This window comes from Miniopterus schreibersii, assembly GCF_964146895.1.
Source record: "Miniopterus schreibersii genome assembly, chromosome: 2".
NCBI classification, from domain to species: domain Eukaryota; kingdom Metazoa; phylum Chordata; class Mammalia; order Chiroptera; family Miniopteridae; genus Miniopterus; species Miniopterus schreibersii.
This window is the reverse complement of record NC_138102.1, coordinates 35,536,898-35,554,756: the sequence shown is the minus strand read 5'-3', so window position 1 is coordinate 35,554,756 and position 17,859 is coordinate 35,536,898. Positions and strand designations below refer to the sequence as shown.

The 17,859-nt window shown below is 38.3% G+C and overlaps 1 protein-coding gene across 1 annotated transcript in view; it reads left to right on the top strand.

The window, feature by feature from the left end:
• Positions 1-17,859, top strand: part of UBAC2 (UBA domain containing 2) — a 164,229-nt gene that overhangs the window by 109,728 nt on the left and 36,642 nt on the right. The window contains exon 7 of the mRNA XM_081130832.1: positions 14,571-14,816. Within this exon, the coding sequence (XP_080986958.1) occupies positions 14,571-14,816 (246 nt within the window). The remainder of the gene's footprint in view (positions 1-14,570; positions 14,817-17,859) is intronic.

The window sequence follows — 17,859 nt, the reverse complement described above, 5'->3', positions numbered from 1 at the left end:
TATTTATATACAACAGAATTCACCAATTTTAAGGATACAATTTGATGAATTTTGGTAATTGTATACAGTTGTTTAACCACCACCATATCAGGATAAAAAACTGTCCCCTCACCCTGAACATTTTTTTCATTCCTTTTGCTCTCTGTCCTCTCACCCAACTGCCCCACATAACCCCTGATCTTCTTTATGTCATTATAATTTTGCTTTTTCTAGAATTTCATATAATTGGAATTGTATAGTATGAAATCTTTTGTGTTTTACTTTTTTTACTTAACATGATGTTTTTGAGATCAATCTGTGTTTCCTTAATACATCATTCCTTGTTATTGTAAGTATTAATTTATAGTATGGTTGCACCACAATTTGTTTATCTATTCATGAGTTGATGAACATTTGGATTACTTGCAGGTTTGAGTTATTATGAATAAGACTGCTATGACATCTGACACCTGTGTACACGTTTGTGTAGACATATGCTTTAACTTCTCTTGGATAACTATGTAGGAGTAGAATTGCTGGGTCCTATGATAAATGTGTGTTTAGCATTATAAGGTACTACCATATTATTTTACAAAGTAGTTGTACCATTTTGCATTTCCACTACCATGCATGAGACTTCCAGTTGCTCCGCATCCTTGCCAACACTGGCATTGTCAGTTGTTTTAACTTTGACATGTAATTGTATCTTGTGATTTTAGTTTGCATTTCTCTAGTGACTAGTGATATCGAGTGTGTTTTCATGTGCCTGCTGATCATTTGTATATCTCTTTTGTGAGGTGCCTGTTCACATCTTCTACCCACCTTTTCACTGAGTTTCATTTATCTTCTAATTGAGTTAAAAAGAACTCTTTATATTCTGGATGTAAGCCCTTTGTTGGATATTTTTTTTTTTTAATTTTAGCCTAGCATGCAGCTTGTCTGTTTGTTTCCTTATCTAAGTCTTTCAGTGAGCAGAGTTTTTAATTTTGATTAATTCAGAGTTTCAGTTTTTTAAAATACTTTGTGCTTTTGATGTCTTATTTAAGAAATCTTTACTAATCCAATGTCACAGAGACTTTATCTTATATGTTCTTCTAGAATTTAATAGTTTTTGTTATTACATTTAAGTCTAAGATCCAATTTGAGTGTACTTCTTGTTAGGTAAGGGTTGAGACTGATTTTTTTCCATACCCGTAGCCACAGTTTTATCACCACTTGTTGAAAAGACCCTTTTCTCCTTTGTATTACCTTGGCACCTTTGCTGAAAATCAGTTGACCGCTGTGGGTCTATTTCTTGACTTTGTTTTCTATCCCAGTGATTTCTATGTATATCCTTATACCAATATCGTACTGTCGTGAGTACTTTTGCTTTATGTTAAGTCTTGAAATCAGGTATATAAGTCTCCCAGCTTTGTTCCTCTTTTTCAAAACTGGTTTTGCTATTTTAGGAACATGACTTTCCATGTGCATTTTTAAATCAGCTTGTAATTTCTTCAGAAAAAAAAAAAACAGTCGAGATTTTGCTTGTGATTGCATTGAAACTAGAGATCAGTTGGGAAGGATTGCCATTGTGATGATTTTTAAATATGCCCACAAATTGTTTTAAACTTAAGAGATGGAGCTTAATTCCCTTTTGCATTCTTTCATTAAATGTATTTGAAAGTGTTTGTGGGTTTGTTGATGCCATTTTAAGTAGAGTTGTTTTTATAATTTTTGTTCTAAATGTTTGTTGCTAGCATATAGCAATGCAGTTGATCTGTATATTGCTATTATATCCTGCACTGTGCTAAATTTTATTATTTCTTGTAGCTTTTCTGTGAATTCCTTAGAGCTTTCTCCATGATCATGTCATCAAGATATATTTTGTTCGTGTTTACTCCTGCCTTTCTAATCTGTGCCTTTTATTTTTCTTGCCTTACTACACTAGGTAAGGCCTCTAGTACAGTGTTAAATAAAAGTGGTCAGTGGGCACCCTTGCCTCGTTCCTTGTCTCAGAAAGCATTGAGTTTTTCACCACTAGATTTGTGTCTATAAATGCATAAGTTGTTTTAGATCTTCACATTCATTTTTAGTTTATTGTTTTTAGTTTAATGTAAGAAACAAGTTTCAACATAAGCCTATTTATTTCCCCCTTAATTTTTAGTTTATTAAATCATCTTATGAAAATGGGTATAATTTTAAAGGGGGATGATTTTGTTAAAAGGTATATTAAAAAGTATTTACATTTAAGCTCCTTAAAGTAGCCTTTTATTCTTTTGTCCTTCCCGATTTTCTTCTCCCTATTGCCTGGAATGCAATTAACATAGTTGAAGCTGCGTTTTTTGTTGTTGTTGTTAATCCTTACCGAAGGGTTTTTTTTTCCATTGCTTTTCAGAGAGTAGAAAGGAAGGAAGGAGTAAAGGAGGGAGAGGGACAGAGGGAGAGATGGGGGGGGGAGAAAGAAACATCAGTGTGAGAGAGACACATCAATTGGTTGCGTCCCACACACACCCGGACCAGGGCAGAGAGAACCTGCAACCCAGGTACATGCCCTTGACTGGGAATTGAACCCAGGACCCTTTGGTCTGAGGGCCAATGCTCTAACCACTGAACCAAACCAGACAGGGCTGAAGCTTTTTTAACGTGCAGGAGAAATAAACTTTTGTTATATTTAAGCCACTGTTGTTTGCAGTTTTCTGCTTTATACAGTTAACCAAATCCTCCTGGTACATAATTTGCCAAAAAAAAAAAGCTTAGAGTAGTTTTCTAAGGCAATTTGTTAGGAACAAATAGTCTGTGATTAGTCTAATTAATTCTGCCCCTATTCCAACTCAGTTTCCCAAGAATCAGAAGGATATCCAGTGTTTTAATTGGATATTTCAAAATGAGAATAAAAGAGATAAGAGAACTATAAGAGTTCTGAGTCACTTTTGAACTTGACAAAGAACAAGACAGCAAGACTCTTTCAATAAGTGCTAAAGCAACATGATCCTGTCTGCCACAGAAGGAATCATTTCATAATTAATCGCAAATGGCAGAAATAACTTTAGGCATTCCTAACTTGCCTATATATTCCAATGCTCCTTCCTTCTTTCTTTAGGATTTCCAGTGAAGAGTGAATAGGAAAATGTAAGGTCCATTAGAACAGAGATTTTCTTTGTTTTGCTCCTGCTGCATCCCAGTGTTTAGAACACAACCTGGCACATGATAGATGTTCAGTAAATATGTGTTGAATAAATAAATGAGGCCTCAATGGGTCTGGTTTCCTCAGGATTTGAATGCAAATGAAGTCTGTATAAAAGGGTCCAGGTGTGAGGGGACATTTATTCCTTTGGCTCATCCCGGTCTTTTGAAGGCAATACTTAGCCCCTTGGGAAAGCAGCCCCTTGTGTTTGTCCTACTATGACATTAGATGATAGGTTTCTTGAATGTTGGAACCATGGTTCATAAGGACCCTGGCAGTGCAGTTTGCTCTGTGGGCTTTTGTTCAGCCACACTTGGCTGGAGAAGGAGATCAACAAACACCTGGTGTCATTGCCAGGTCATGGTTTCTCATCTTTGCTTGCTGTGGTTTCATGCTAATACAAAACAAGACCAGAAGACAGCGAGATTTGCTGTCTATAATGTTTTGCATGTTTTCTACCCAGCAAATTAAATTCTTTATTTGCCTGATGACCATTATTTCATGATTCCCCTTCTAAAAGGACTAATAATCTAAAAAATTGGAATGTGTGTAATTGACATTCATGTTTATTAAAGGCCTAAAAGAAAACCATTTGCTGTTGTCATACATTCTGTGAGATTTGTAAGGTAATAGCTTCTGTTGGCTTATGGGGAGCTTCTGGCTCTAACCCAGAGCTGTGGCCTGGCTCTTTGGCCTAGGCTTTCAACTACACATGTCCCAGAACACTTTCCAGTTCTGGTTGCCTGACCTCTGGGTCCATTTTCCTAGAGGGGATTCCTGATTCCTACTGTTAGATGTTCCTTTTCCAGGGCTAGCCGGCTTTCCCAGACACATGCCACTTGTTCCTTTTTACTGTATCTCATCAAGCTGAGCCTCACTTCTGGCCTGTCCGAGGCCTGCTACTGCTGCTTCCCTTGTCACGGGGCCTCTCCGCTTGATCTTGGGCTTCCCAGCACTGAAGGCTTGCCAGACCCCCTGTGTTAGAGTTTCTCCTAGTGTGACATGCAAATCTGAGCAGATGGTCTTTATTTAAAGCCTCCTTTTTTTCACAAACTCTTTGGGTTTCAAGAAAAGTCTCATTCAGAACTCCCACTATGAGAAGGGTTTACGAGACAATGGAAATGAAACTTCAAAGCAATGTGTAAATATAAGGTGGTATAACTATAAGTGATACTCTCAAAACATTTGGTAGTAATGAGGTATAACAGGTAAAATTTAATACACTTATTCTTATCCCATCTTCTCATAGCATAGGGTGGTATGATTATCAGATATTTATAGAAAACTAAACTCTTTAAGCTCTTTATATTTTCATTTTAATTTTTTGTGAACACCTAAAACATTTTACAACAGCAGTTTATTTATTTGATAACTTGAGGTCCTGCTGGGGTACCAGAGGCATGGACAGGTGAGCCCTACCTTTTTGTTATATGGGAAAGTATAAACTTACGATCAAAAAAGTGTGTCTACTGGCAACTTTCCAATCTCTTTTTAAAAAATCTAAGGTAACATATTTATCTTTGTGGCACATTTATTCATTCACTATTCTCCCAGCAAATATGTACAGGGTAGTTCATGTGTGCCAGGTGCTGTTCTAGGCGCAGAGGCCAAACAGTTATCCAACCAAAAATTCTGTCCCTTTCAGAGTGTACATTCAAATAGGAAGCAATTTAGGATTGAAATTTAAGTAAATGAGCACAAAAGCCCCATTTTATCCCTGCCAGAATTTGCAGTAGTGTATTTGTTTATTACTGAATAGAATATTCTAATTCTTCATAGGATATAGTCTGACCAATGTTGAATGCACATTTTGTAAGTATATTATAGATGATGGTGGGGGCAGGGGTAGACATGGGCAGGAAAATGACAGTCTTTAACCTTCAGGTTTCATGAGGAAATCTATAACCTACCCCCCCTCCCAAATTAAGAACCTCTACTAAATTGTGAATTCTTTTTTAAAATTAATTTTAGAGAGAGGAAGGGAGAGAGAGAGAGACAGAGGGAAACATCAATGTGAGAGAGAAACATCAATCAGTTGCCTCCCTCACACACCCCGACAGGGGATTGAACCTGAAATCTGAGTATGTGCCCTGACCAAGACTCAAACCTGCCACCTTTTGGTGTGCACTGGCCAGGGCTAAATTGTAAACTCTTTAAGTACAAGCAACAACTATGCCTTTTCATTCGTTTTTTTCCTAATTTCTTTAAAAGACATAATTGCATAAAGCAAAAATAATTCTGTATTGATGGATTTATGAGATATATAGGTATAATATATAATACAAAAAAGTAGCACAGTACATGAAGGTGGTGTTAAATGGAACTATACTCTTACAATATATTTTACTTGAAGTAATTCAGTATCAGCTCTAGGCACATTGTGATAAATTAAAGATGCATTTTGTAATCCTCAGAGCAAACACAACAAAAAAATGCCATGAGATATTGCTAAAAACAAATTTAAAATATTTGTTTAATACAAAAAATTTTGAAGTAGAAGAGGTGGAACAAAGAACAAAAACAGATAAGACAAATAGAAACCAAATAGTAAAGCCAGTTATATCAAGATAAGTACTTTAAGTGTAAATAGCTAATCATTTCAATCAAATGCCAGAGATTGTCAGACTGAATTTAAAAACATGAGACTGTTATATACTATCTATAAGACACACTTTAAACACAGACAGGAAAAGGGTTGAAAGTTAAAGGGTGAAGAAAGATAAATCATAGAAACAGCTTAAATGTGGCCATATTAATATCAGACAGAATAGATTTCTATAGGAGTATTACTAAAAACAGAGAGATTTTTGGTTATGATGAAAGGGTCATTTATAAATGTATGTGTGCTAATAGCTTCCATATACGTGAACAGTTTCCAAATACATGAAGTTAAAACAAACAGAACTAAAGGGAGAAATGGACAAATTCACTATCATGATTAGATACATGCCTTGAGACTAAAATGAAAATGTTTAATTTTTTATTTAATTCAGATCTTACAATTTTGATTGGATCAACTTTTTTTCATAGTTCACTATGTTCATAACAACATTTTACTACCTTGAGCTAAATCGTGTTAACTTTGCTATTTTACAGCCCCATATTCTGTTTTCCTTCCTACCCAGATCTTCAGAAAAAGAATTTCTACTTCCTCACCTCCAATTTATTTCATTTTTTTTTTGCCATATTTACTTCCTCTCTCTTTTTTAAAAAAGGTATATGTGTTACAGATAGTCTCACCCCGCCCCCGCCCCCGCCCATACCTCCTCTTCCCTCTGCCCCATCATCCTGCTGTAGAAGAAACCACTCTCCATGGTTCTGTACTTACTACTTAAGTATGTGTCTGTAAACAGTACTAGATTTTGTGTTTTGAAATTTTGCAAAAAGATGAATATAATATATGATACCTTTCTAAAAACCTATTAACACATGTACACTGAGTTTATTTTAACTGCTGTTCAGTCTTCCATTAGATGAATAAACCACTTTGTAGCCATTTCTCTGCTGGGAACATGTTTCTGTTTCTTAGCTGTTACATACATTGCAATTGAGTATTCCCTAAAGCACACTGTCAGCTCTGCTAGGTATAGTCAGCCCTCCGCCCTCTGTATCCCTGGGCTTCGCATCTGCAGATTCAACCATTCATACATCAAAAATATTTTTTTAAAAAAAAGAAAGAAAGAAAAAAAATCCTAGAGTCTACTGAAAATAAAAACTTGTATTTGCCAGATGTCAAGCACTGCACTGAATCCACAAGAATGAAATGACGTGGAGGTATACTCTGCTGTGGCCTATATGCAAATCTAAGTTATGTGCAAATCCTACACCACCTTCTGTGAGAGACTTGAGTATTCTCAGATTTTGCTATCCACAGGGGTCCTGGACCCAATCCTCCTTCAGGCACAGAGGGACAACTGTATTGTCAAATTGTCCTCCAGAGTGGTTGTACCACTCCACCTCCCGTACGGTGTGAGTTCTCAATTCTCCTCATCCTCACGAAAACTTGATACCAGATTTTTCAATTTTTGCCAATTGTTGTTATATTTAGCATTGTTCATTTATATTGCATTTCCCTAAAACCAGGTGAGGATACATATCTTTTCATGTATTTTAGGCCATTTGCATTTCCTCTACTGAAATTGCCATTTTGTCTACTTTTTAAATTGGGCTGATTGTCTTTTTCTTATAAATTTATAGTTTCTTTATATGCTGTGAATACTACCTTTGTTGACTCCAAGAATTCTAAGTACCTTCTTCCAAACTCTTAACTTGTCTTTTCACTTTATCTATGGTAATTTTTGGCATTCTGTAGCTTTAAAATTAGAAAGTAATCATGTTTTCTTTTATAGTTTATGCTTTATGTGTTTTATTTAAAAATTCTTCCCCATTCCATTGCAAAAAAAAGATGTTCCTTCTGTATTTTGTGCAGAAACATTTACAGTTTTGTAAGTTATATTTGTGTTCTTAATCCATTGGGAGTTTATATGTATGGTGTCAGGAAGAGGGCCTTGTTTTGCTTTGTCCTTATGTATAGTTTGTGTGTTCTTTTCCCTCTGATTTTCCCACTTCTGCTGTATACCAAGTGCCCTTGTACCTTCTTGCTCTTTGGGTCTATTTGAGTAACTCTGTAGAAAGCCCACACTATTTTAAGTACTCCAACTTTATAGCATATCTCGAAATCTTATAGGCCTTATTATGCTTCTTTAAAATTACCCTGGCTACTCTGGATTCTTTATTCTTTATTTTTAAATCTTTTTATTGTAGTATGTAACACATACCAAAATGCATAAACTGCAAATGTCATGAAGCCAAACAAATCACTACGAAGTGAGCAAACCATGTAACCCCACACAGGTCAGAGCACTGCCAGCCCCCAGAGCCCATCCCTCCCGGGACTGCTCTCCTGGGACGTGCAGTTATCACCTTCATGCTTTGCTTCATGGCTTTCCCACTCCATATATTGCTCAAATTGATCTGTTTACAAAAGTGGAGTCATAATGTATGCAGTCTTTATGTGTGGTTTCTTTCTCCCAGCATTATATTTTTACAATTTAAGCCTTAAATATTCCGTATGAATTTTAGGATTGGCATTTAGGTTCTGACAACAGTAACAATGAAAACCCTGTTAAGATTTTATTTTTAATCATATTGAATTTATATATTAATTTGGTGAAAATTGGTATCTTAACAGTTCTGTTCTTTCCCATTTGTGGATGTGATACCTATATTTATTACTAGGGTTGGGTTGTTGTTGTTTTTATGTCTCATATGGGGGGTTTTTTTGGTTTTTTTGTTTGTTTTTTTAATCCTCACCCGAAGATATTTTTTCCATTACTTTTCAGAGAGAGTTAGAGAGGGAGAGAGAGAGAGAGAGAGAGAAACATTGATGAGAGAGAGAGAAACATTGGTGTGAAAGAGACACATGGATTAGTTGCCTCTCACCTGCAACTGAGATACGTACTCTTGACCAGATTCGAACCCAAGACCCTTCAGTCTGTGGTCCAATGCTCTAACCGCTGAGCAAAAATGGCTAGGGCTCATACAGTTTTTTAGTTTTCTTTATGAAGGTCTTACTTATTTTTTATTAGATTTATTCCTGAGTATTTTATAGTTGTTGCTATTATCTGCTGATAGCTAATTGTTTTACCTTTCTAGGTGGCCTGAATTTTATATTTGGTAACTTTTTCTTTTTTAATTTATCTCTATTGTTGAAAGTATTACAGATATCCCCCTTTTTTTCCCCGTTGATCCCTTCCACCCCGCATCTGCCCCCTCCCCCCCCCAGGCCTTCACCGTACTATTGTCTGTGTCCATGGGTTATGCATAGAATCGTATAAGTTCTTTGATTAATCTCTCCCCACACACTCCCCCACCCCCACCTTCGCACTGAGATTCATCAGTCTGTTCAATGCTTCTGTCTCTGGATCTATTTTGTTCCTCAATCTATTTTGTTTATTAGATTCCACATGGGTAAGAACATGTAAAACCGAATCAGGAAGAATCAAAAAACCTGAATAGGCTAATAACAGCTGATGAAATCGAAGCAGCAATAAAAAAAACTCCCAGCAAACAAAAGCTCTGATCCAGATGGCTTCACAGGGGAGCTTTCTAATTCTTTAAGTTGTAGGGTTGGATAATTTACTAACAATTTTTCTTGCTTTTTTTTATAGTCCTGTAGTTCTATGAACTTCCCTCTTAGGACTGCTTTCTCTGTGTCCCATAGATTTGGGGTTGTTGTTTGTTCATTATCATTTGTTTCCAGGAAGTTTTTTATTTCTTTCTTGATCTTATTGGTAACCCATTCATTGTTTAGTAACATGCTATTTATCCTCCATGTGTTTGAATGTTTTTGAGTGTTTTTACTCTAGTTGATTTCTAATTTCATGCCCTTGTGATCTGAGATGCTTATGATTCCAATCTTCTTGAACTTATAGAGACTTATTTTGTGTCCTAACATATGGGTCTATCTTTGAGAATGACTCATGTGCACTTGAGAGGAATGTCTTTTCTACAGCTTTGGGATAAAATGTTCCGTAAATACCAATTAAATCCATCTGATCTAGTGTGCCATTTAGCGTCACTGTTTCTGTGTTGACTTTTTGTCTGGAATATCTACCCAGTGAAGTCAGTGGGGTGTTAAAGTCCACGACTATGACTGTATTGCTGTTGATCTCTCCCTTAAAGTCCTTAAGATTATTATTGATAGGTCTGTATTTATTGCCATTTGCCATTTTAATTCTTTATGCCTGTGTTTCTCTCTCTATTTCTTCTTATTATGTTTCTCTTTAACATTTCCTGCAATGCTGGTTTGGTGGTGATATGATAAACTCCTTTAGCCTTTTTTTGTCTGGGAAGCTTTTTATTTCACCATCTATTTTGAATGATAGCCTTGCTGGATAGAGTAGTCTTGGATTCAGATCCTTCTTTGCATTACCTTGAATACTTCATGCCATTCCCTTCTGGCCTGTAGAGTTTCTGATGAGAAGTCAGCTGACAGCCTTATGGGAGCTCCTCTGTAGATATTAGATTGCTTTTCTCTTGCTGCCTTTAATATTCTCTCTTTGTCTTGAATTTTTGGCATTTAATTATGTTGTGTCTGGGTGTGGGCCTCTTTGGGTTCTTCTTGCTTAGGACTCTCTGTGCCTCCTGAACTTGTGTGACTTTTTCCTTCACCAGGTTAGGGAAGTTTTCTGCCATTATTTCTTCAAACAGATTCTCTAACCCTTGCTTACTTTCGACCTCTTCTAGTATTCCTATAATGCGAATATTGTTACATTTCATGTTGTACCACAGCTCCCTTAGACTGTCCTCCTGTTTTTTAATTGTTTTGGGGTTTTTTTAAATCTCTGATTGAGTGATTTTTTTTCTACCCTGTCTTTTAATTCGCTGATCTAGTCCTCACCTTCCTCTAATCTGCTGTTTATTCCTTCCAATGTATTCTTTATTTCTGCTATGTCATTCTTCATTTCTGACTGGTCATTTTTCATAGTTTCCCCATCTTTTTTCATGCTGTTGAGCATCCTTACAATCAGTATTCTGAACTCTGTATCTGATAGATTGTTTATCTCCATTTCATTTGGCTCTTTTTCTGGAGACTTCTCTGGTTCTTTCATTTTAGGCTTGTTTTTTTGTCTCCCAATTTTGGCTGCCTATTTGGGTTTGTTTCTATGTATTAGGTAGACCTGCTAGGACTCTCAGTTTTTTTGGATGGTCTCTGGTGCAGGCCAATGTCAGATGCTCTTTGTAACTGGCCTTGAATACCTTGTTTGGAGCTATCAACAACCCATGGCTTGAGGTCCCCTCTGTTGGAGCTGGGTGTAGTTGGACAGGGCCAAGATACCACACTAAAGTCTGCTTTTCCAAGGCTGGGGTTCTAGAAGCAGATCAAGCAAAGACTCAAAGCACCCTGAGGTCTGACTCTGCCTGCAGGCTGATTAATCTGATTCTCTTAATGAGCCTCAGGCTATAGAAATCACCAGGTAGGGTGAGAGGTTTTCCAGCAGGGTGAGACAATTGCCTCCCCCTCAGGCAAAAGCTATTTGGAAGGTAAATATCTGCCTGAGAAAGATGTTCTCTGCAGTATGGGGCAATGACTCAGCACAGGAATCCAGATGGGTGCCCTCTGAGCTGTAGTTCCAGAGCCCACAACCCTAGATTCTCCTTACACAGCTCCAGTCCACTCTGCCCTCCCTCTGCTGGAGCCCAAGGTGAGTGGCTGCACATGAAACTTTGTGCATTGGCTCTTTAAGAGGGTGCCTGCATTTCCAGCCATCTCTCCCCGGCAGACAGAAACCTGGCTGCTTTTCACAGCCAGATGTTATGTAGGCACGTTTCTCAGTTCTAGTGCTCTTGGCTGGGAAGCCCAGCCTGGGGTTTAGGCCCTGGGGTCCTCAGTAGGAACCCCCTACAGCTGAGATATCCCTCGAGACCTTCAGCTGCTGCCTGTGGGAGCTCAGCGAGCCCTCTCATGCCTCTTCACTTCCTACCAGTCTCTATGCAGTCTCTACTTTTCCTCCTTGGTCATGAGGGTGCTCTCCAGCTCATCTTCAGTTGCAGTTGATTATTCAGGATGTTTTTTCTATATTTTAGTTGTAATTCCAGTTTGATCCCAAGAGAATGTCAGTGTACCTTCCACTCAGTCTGCGGCCATCTTTAATCTCCTCTATCTTTGGTAACTTTTAAGCATTTCTTTCTTTGTTGTACAATACCAGATCTAGATATAAATTTTATTTTATATCCTTCTCTGGACTCTTGCATTTTCTGTCCGAGGCTTGATATTCTTTATTAATTCTGGAAAACTCTTAGCTGTTATCTCTTGAAATACAGTCCCCCTCTCCCGATATTCTCTGTTATCTTCTGGAAGCTCTGAGACATACACCGAGGGCCTCTCTGTATGGAATCCACCTGTGTAGAGCTGTGTAGTTCTAGACCTTCCCTCTGGGCCTGCTCTACCCTCCTCAGAGCCTCCTTGATCCATGCCCTTTAGAGGTTTTATCTTCTTGCTGTAGACTGGAGTAAACAGAGGGTAGATACGGGCTATGCTGAGAATGAGAAGGAATTGGGATAGCTTCTTACAGAGTTAAGAATCCCCCACTTTTACGCAGCTGTAAAGAAGAAGGTTCTTGTACCCTTTGGGACAGTATGGATGACCTGGAGAAAATTATGCTAAGTGAAATAAGCCAGGCAGAGAAAGACAAACATCACACGATCTCACTTATATGTGGAATCTAAAGAACTTAATAAACTGATGAACAGAATAGATTCAATGACATGGAAGTATAGCCCAGACTGATGAATGTCAGAGGGAGGGAGGAGGGTGGTGGGTGGAGGGGAAGAGAGTAACCAAAGAATTTATATGCATATATGCACAACCCAAGGACATGGGCAATGGTGGGGACTGGGGAGGAGGTGGGATGGGGTGGAATGGGTCATTGGGGAGATAAAGGGACATCTGTAATATTTTAAATAAAAATAAAAATTTTTTAAAAAAAAGGATACCCCACTTCACTCCTGCCTCCCACAGCACCTGATGCCTCTAATCCCACAGCCTGCCCAGCTCCAGGGGACCATCTTCCTGGCATTTGGATTTATCCTTCTTCCCATATGCTAAGTGGTTTCTAATTATACAATGCGGTTTCCATTTTGTCAGTGTGCTTCAGGATTGTAGATGCTTCCTGGTTTCATCAAATGTGGAGTTTGTTTCTGTTTTCAACTTTTTTGTTGTTTTGTACCATTTTTTAGATAAATGGCATGGGAATGGTTTGAAACTAAAAGTCCTCTGCCATTCACTCTTTAGCCTACTCCAGTCTGTCTTTTGCTCCCTACCACTGCACCAAAACTGTTCTTATTAGATCATCAAAGTCCCCATTTTGCCAAATGCAATGGTCATTTTTCTCTCTGTCTCACTTGAACTCTGAGGTGCATTAAATATAGATGACTAGTAAAGCCATCTTAAAACACTGTTCTCTTAGCTTCACTGATACTAAATTGTCCTAGTTTTCCTTCTGTTCCAGGCAGCCCCTTCTCAGTTTTCTTTACTGGCTTCTCCTACTCTCTTCATTCCCAAAATATTGGTGTACCCTGGGTTCAATGTGAATTCCTCTTCTCTCATCTGTTATAGGTCCCCACCCTCATATTATCTCATCTAGTCCCATTGCTTCAAATGCCATCCAATACCAGCAACTCCCAAATCTTGATCTCTGCTAACTTTTCTCTTGAGTTCCAGATTTGTATATTCAACTACTCACTTGATATCTCCACTAAGATTTCTAATAGATACTCCCAAACTCATTCCTGCATTTCATTTGCTGTTTTCTCTGTGTGAAATGGTCTTCCAATTCTTCAAATCACTGGTTCCCCATTATCCTTAAGATCTTCACTCAAGTGTCACTTCCTCTGAAGCTTCCCTGACCACCCTACCTAAAGTAAGCCCCTGCTCCAAGTCACTTTATTTTATTTCCTTCATAAAACCTGTCTGGAGTTGTTTTGTGTGCTTGCTTGTTTACCGTCTGTTCTCCATATTGACTACTATTACCTCTATAAGAATTGGACCTTGTTGATCTTGTCTTCTGCTGTATTCTAAGTATCTAGAAGAGTGCCTGGTATATTGTAGATACTCAATAAATTCTTGCCTAATTAGTTAATCTTATTAATAAAACATTAAAGTGTACTTTTCTCCTGTCAGACAGAAAGTTGTCAAATATCCTCTGATTGGCATGAATAACTTCTAAGAATCAAATTCACAAAATTAAAAGATTTTTTTTTTTTAACAAAGGAATAGCTATACTCATTTTTACCTAAAAAACCATAGACCATCTTTAGACTTCTCTTGCCACATAGATTACCTTAAAGATGAAACATAGGCTTGTTTGTAAACAGAATTGTTAGTTGCTAACTATTGGGAAGAATTTTTTAAAATCTAAAAAAATCAATAGAAAAATTTATTAAAACACTATGTAAATTTTACATTGCCTTTATTTTCAGATAAATTTATTGTATGGCTGGGTCACATCATTGAACATCAAAGTTGTTTTCTGCCAGTATCTCTCTCTGATGGCCATATGCCAATAAGAGTAACCACAGAGTTAGTGTGAAAGTTTTTTGATAACCAGATCTTTTGTGGCTTTTTAAAAAATGAAAACATTGTTTTAAAAATATTTTACCAGTACTTTGAGTGTTAAATGGTTAGGATTTTGCTATGTCTCCTAAACTTAATAAGAGCAAATTTATTTACTGAGTCAATTAAATTTTTTGCTATTTGTACAACTTAGTATTCTGCAACTTGGTAGGAGTTTTGGTTATCACCTAACACTGCTAAGATGAAGAAAAATAACCATCTGAAGTATTTTGGGTTATTGATTTCTGTGTTAAATATGTCCTTTAAATTTTTATTACATTTAAACAATCCAGTTGGACTTTTTTCTTTCAGATTTCTGGTATCTGCTACAACAGCAAAATATTGAAAGTTCATCAGGTGCTATACATCCCTAGCTGGATGGCAAGGTTCTTTTCTTGGACACTTGAGCCCATCTTCTCATCATCAGAACCCACCACCGAAGCCAGAGTCGGGATGGGGGCCACAGTAGACATCCAGAGGCAGCAAAGAATGGAGCTGCTCGATCGGCAGCTGATGCTTTCACAGTTTGCACAAGCGAGGCGACAAAGACAGCAGCAGGTAAGCATAATAATAATCACTAAAATTTCAAAATACTCGCCCGGCCGGGCGTGGCTCAGCGGTTGAGCGTCGACCTAGGATCCAGGCGATCGGGGTTTCGATTCCTGGTCAGGGCACATGCCCAGGTTGCGGGCTCGATCAATGACTCTCTCATCATTGATGTTTCTATCTCTCTCTCTCCCTCTCCTTTCCTCTCTCTGAAATCAATAAAGATATATTTTTAAAAATAAATTAATTAATTAAATTAAATTAAATTTCAAAATACTCAGTGGCCTAAGTAAACATTTCCTCTGTGACTGTATGTATGGTAGGGACTACATTTTATTCCTGTGCATTGCAGTGTGGCTATTTGACAAGTTTTCTAATAGAATGTAGGTCTCTGGTAGTGCCTATTCTTAGGTGAGTGTTTTGTTTTGTTTTTTAAGGTAAAAAAGTAAATTGCAGCTGAAAGACTGGTCAGACTGGACACTCTTGTTCCTCTTCTATTAGATAAACATTATTTCTTAGAGAAACACCAACCTAGTTAACACGACATGGTATTTTATCTGTTCTTAAAATCTTGTAAAAGCCACAGTGTCTTCCTGTTAAAATGCTTATTATCATGTGCTCTGGAGTAAAGAACAAATGTAAAACTTCTTGATTTTCTATGGTTGAAATGGAGAGACTGTGAAGGTAAGAAATTTTTCAAGGCAACAACCCATGAGTAAACCAAATAAATTATGTGTTTTCTTAGCCTTGTCATCAATTATCAGGAAATATTGAGCATTTGTCTGCAATAATGTGCTGTATCCACACTTCTCTTTCAGGGGTTACTATACAGAGTGAGGCAAAAGCAGGTTTACAGTTGTTCACATGAAAAGTAATACAATAATTAATAAATAATAATACAAGAATAAATGCTGTGCTTCACATATTCACAACTATAAACCTTTTGCCCTACCCTATATGTCAGGCTAATACCTCATGCTTGATCTTTCTTTGACACTTCTATGATCTGGTATACTGAGCTCTTTATTTCTTGTCTCCATCTTCTTTACCCTCTGGGGTGTGAGAGAGGATACTCTTCTCACTTACAATCTCCCTATCAATCTCCCTTACAATCTCCTGCCTTCACTAGGTGTGAGACGTTGGTTTGCAGAACTCACAGTTGTCTGAAGAAGTGAAATCAGTCGTGACATTCCTGGTGGGCCTCAGAGTTCATATCTGGGGTGGGAAGAAGGGAGCCCCTTATCAATAGGCTGAGTCTACAGGTGAAAGAAGTGAGGGTTATTCCCTACAGATGTATTTGAATTTGAGGTGCATCTGGAACATACAATAAAGATACCCATGATGTAGTTAAACATGGAGGACAGTCATCTCTCTTAGAGAGGTCAAAGCTGGAGATGTAGATCATGGAGTCAACTTTGTAGGCTTGAGAGACAAAAGCAAGGTGCTGGATGAGTTCTGTAAGAGAATTACATCCAAGATGAACATAGGCTATAGACTAGTCTTATATTTAGCAGAAGGTAGATCCTTCAAGGAAACAGGGAAGAATGAAAAGTATGAGAACTTGGAATGATCAATGTCTGAAAAACTGAGTAATGGTGAGTATAAATGTTTTTCAAATAGAATGAACCTAAAGCTATAAAGAAGAGAAAGAGGTAGTGTATGATTCTGAGATCTCTTGCTTAGATAACAAGATAGATCAGTGACAGCACCATTTCACCAACATCAGAAGAGCAGATTTGGGGGAAATATATGACTGAGCTACCTTTGGAATACCTGGGAGGAGCTTCCCCATTAGATAGCTATGGCTTTTGTGCTCATGAGCAAGGCAGAAAAGTGGCATTTCTCAGATTGGAGTCTCCAGGCAGAATTTTTATGCATGAAGTTTATCAAGAATGCTGTCAGGATCAGTATCTTTGTAGGAGGGGTGGTGAAGGACAGAGGTAGACTTTGAACAACAGTTACAAAAAAGGCCTGAGCTAACTTTCTGGAGAGCTGTGGAGTTGGGAGAGCCCTGACAGGTTGTCCCAAATTTAGATAGGAGCTGAAACTAAACCTCCACCAACCACTCATTGGTTGCAGATTGCAGACCTTGGACTGACTGGCTCTGCTCTGATGCACACCATCCACAGGGGGCATGTGCCTTGAGAAGTGTCAGGTGCTAGCACCCTTGGCAGCAGGAAGATTGAGCACTTCAGTTCTGAGGGAGGAGGGGGATCTGGATGGCAGAGCACAGTATCCATGCATTGTGCTACTTGTATCTTCTTGGTTTACCTAAGTTCTTGCAGCAGCTCCTCCAAAATTCCAGTCACACTTTTTTCCTGGGAGAAGCCTTCAAGAGGAAGGTTAGTAGGATAAACTACATCCCCTTCTGCTGAAGCAGGTCTCACTGACCATGCTGATCGTTATCTCCCTCCTCTCCTGTTCATTCGAGAGCCCCCTTACTCTTTGCTGGAAGGCATAGTTGGTGAAAGTGACTCATACCCTCACCCTCTGTGGTTGGAGTCCCTGGTCACCAGGCCCTTCTCAGGCTGTGTCTGCTGCATTTGTCCATTTACTGTAAAAACTGAGCAAGGGAGTACCAAGAGATGCCCTAGTGGATCACCAGGGTGCCACACATAGTCTTCCCTCCCCCCTTTTGTACCCCAAGCCATACCTTTTCCTGATGATCAGGGTTAATTACTCCTGCCAAGATAATGACTTCTTTCCTTGCCTGCTGGTTTTTGGCACAAGAGCCCAAAACTGGTTAACAGCTATAACTTAAAATATAATGGCATTCTTGCTTTTTCTCCTGATGGAAGAGTTCCCCTCCTGTGAGCCAAGCTCTGTAAACCCATGGAATTTAAAGTTGCAGGGATGAGAAGCCTAGATTCCCCAAACAAGTCACTGGGAGGGAGGGTAATCAGGGTCACTTCTCCTTCCACACCTTATTTACTCGATCTATGTGTTCTTGTTGGGCATATAGCAGGGTTTTAGGGTTTATACTGCATGCTAGAGCCTGAAGTGCCATCTTTCAGGGTATCATCTCCAAGTTGGTATTTCACTGACACCTTCAACT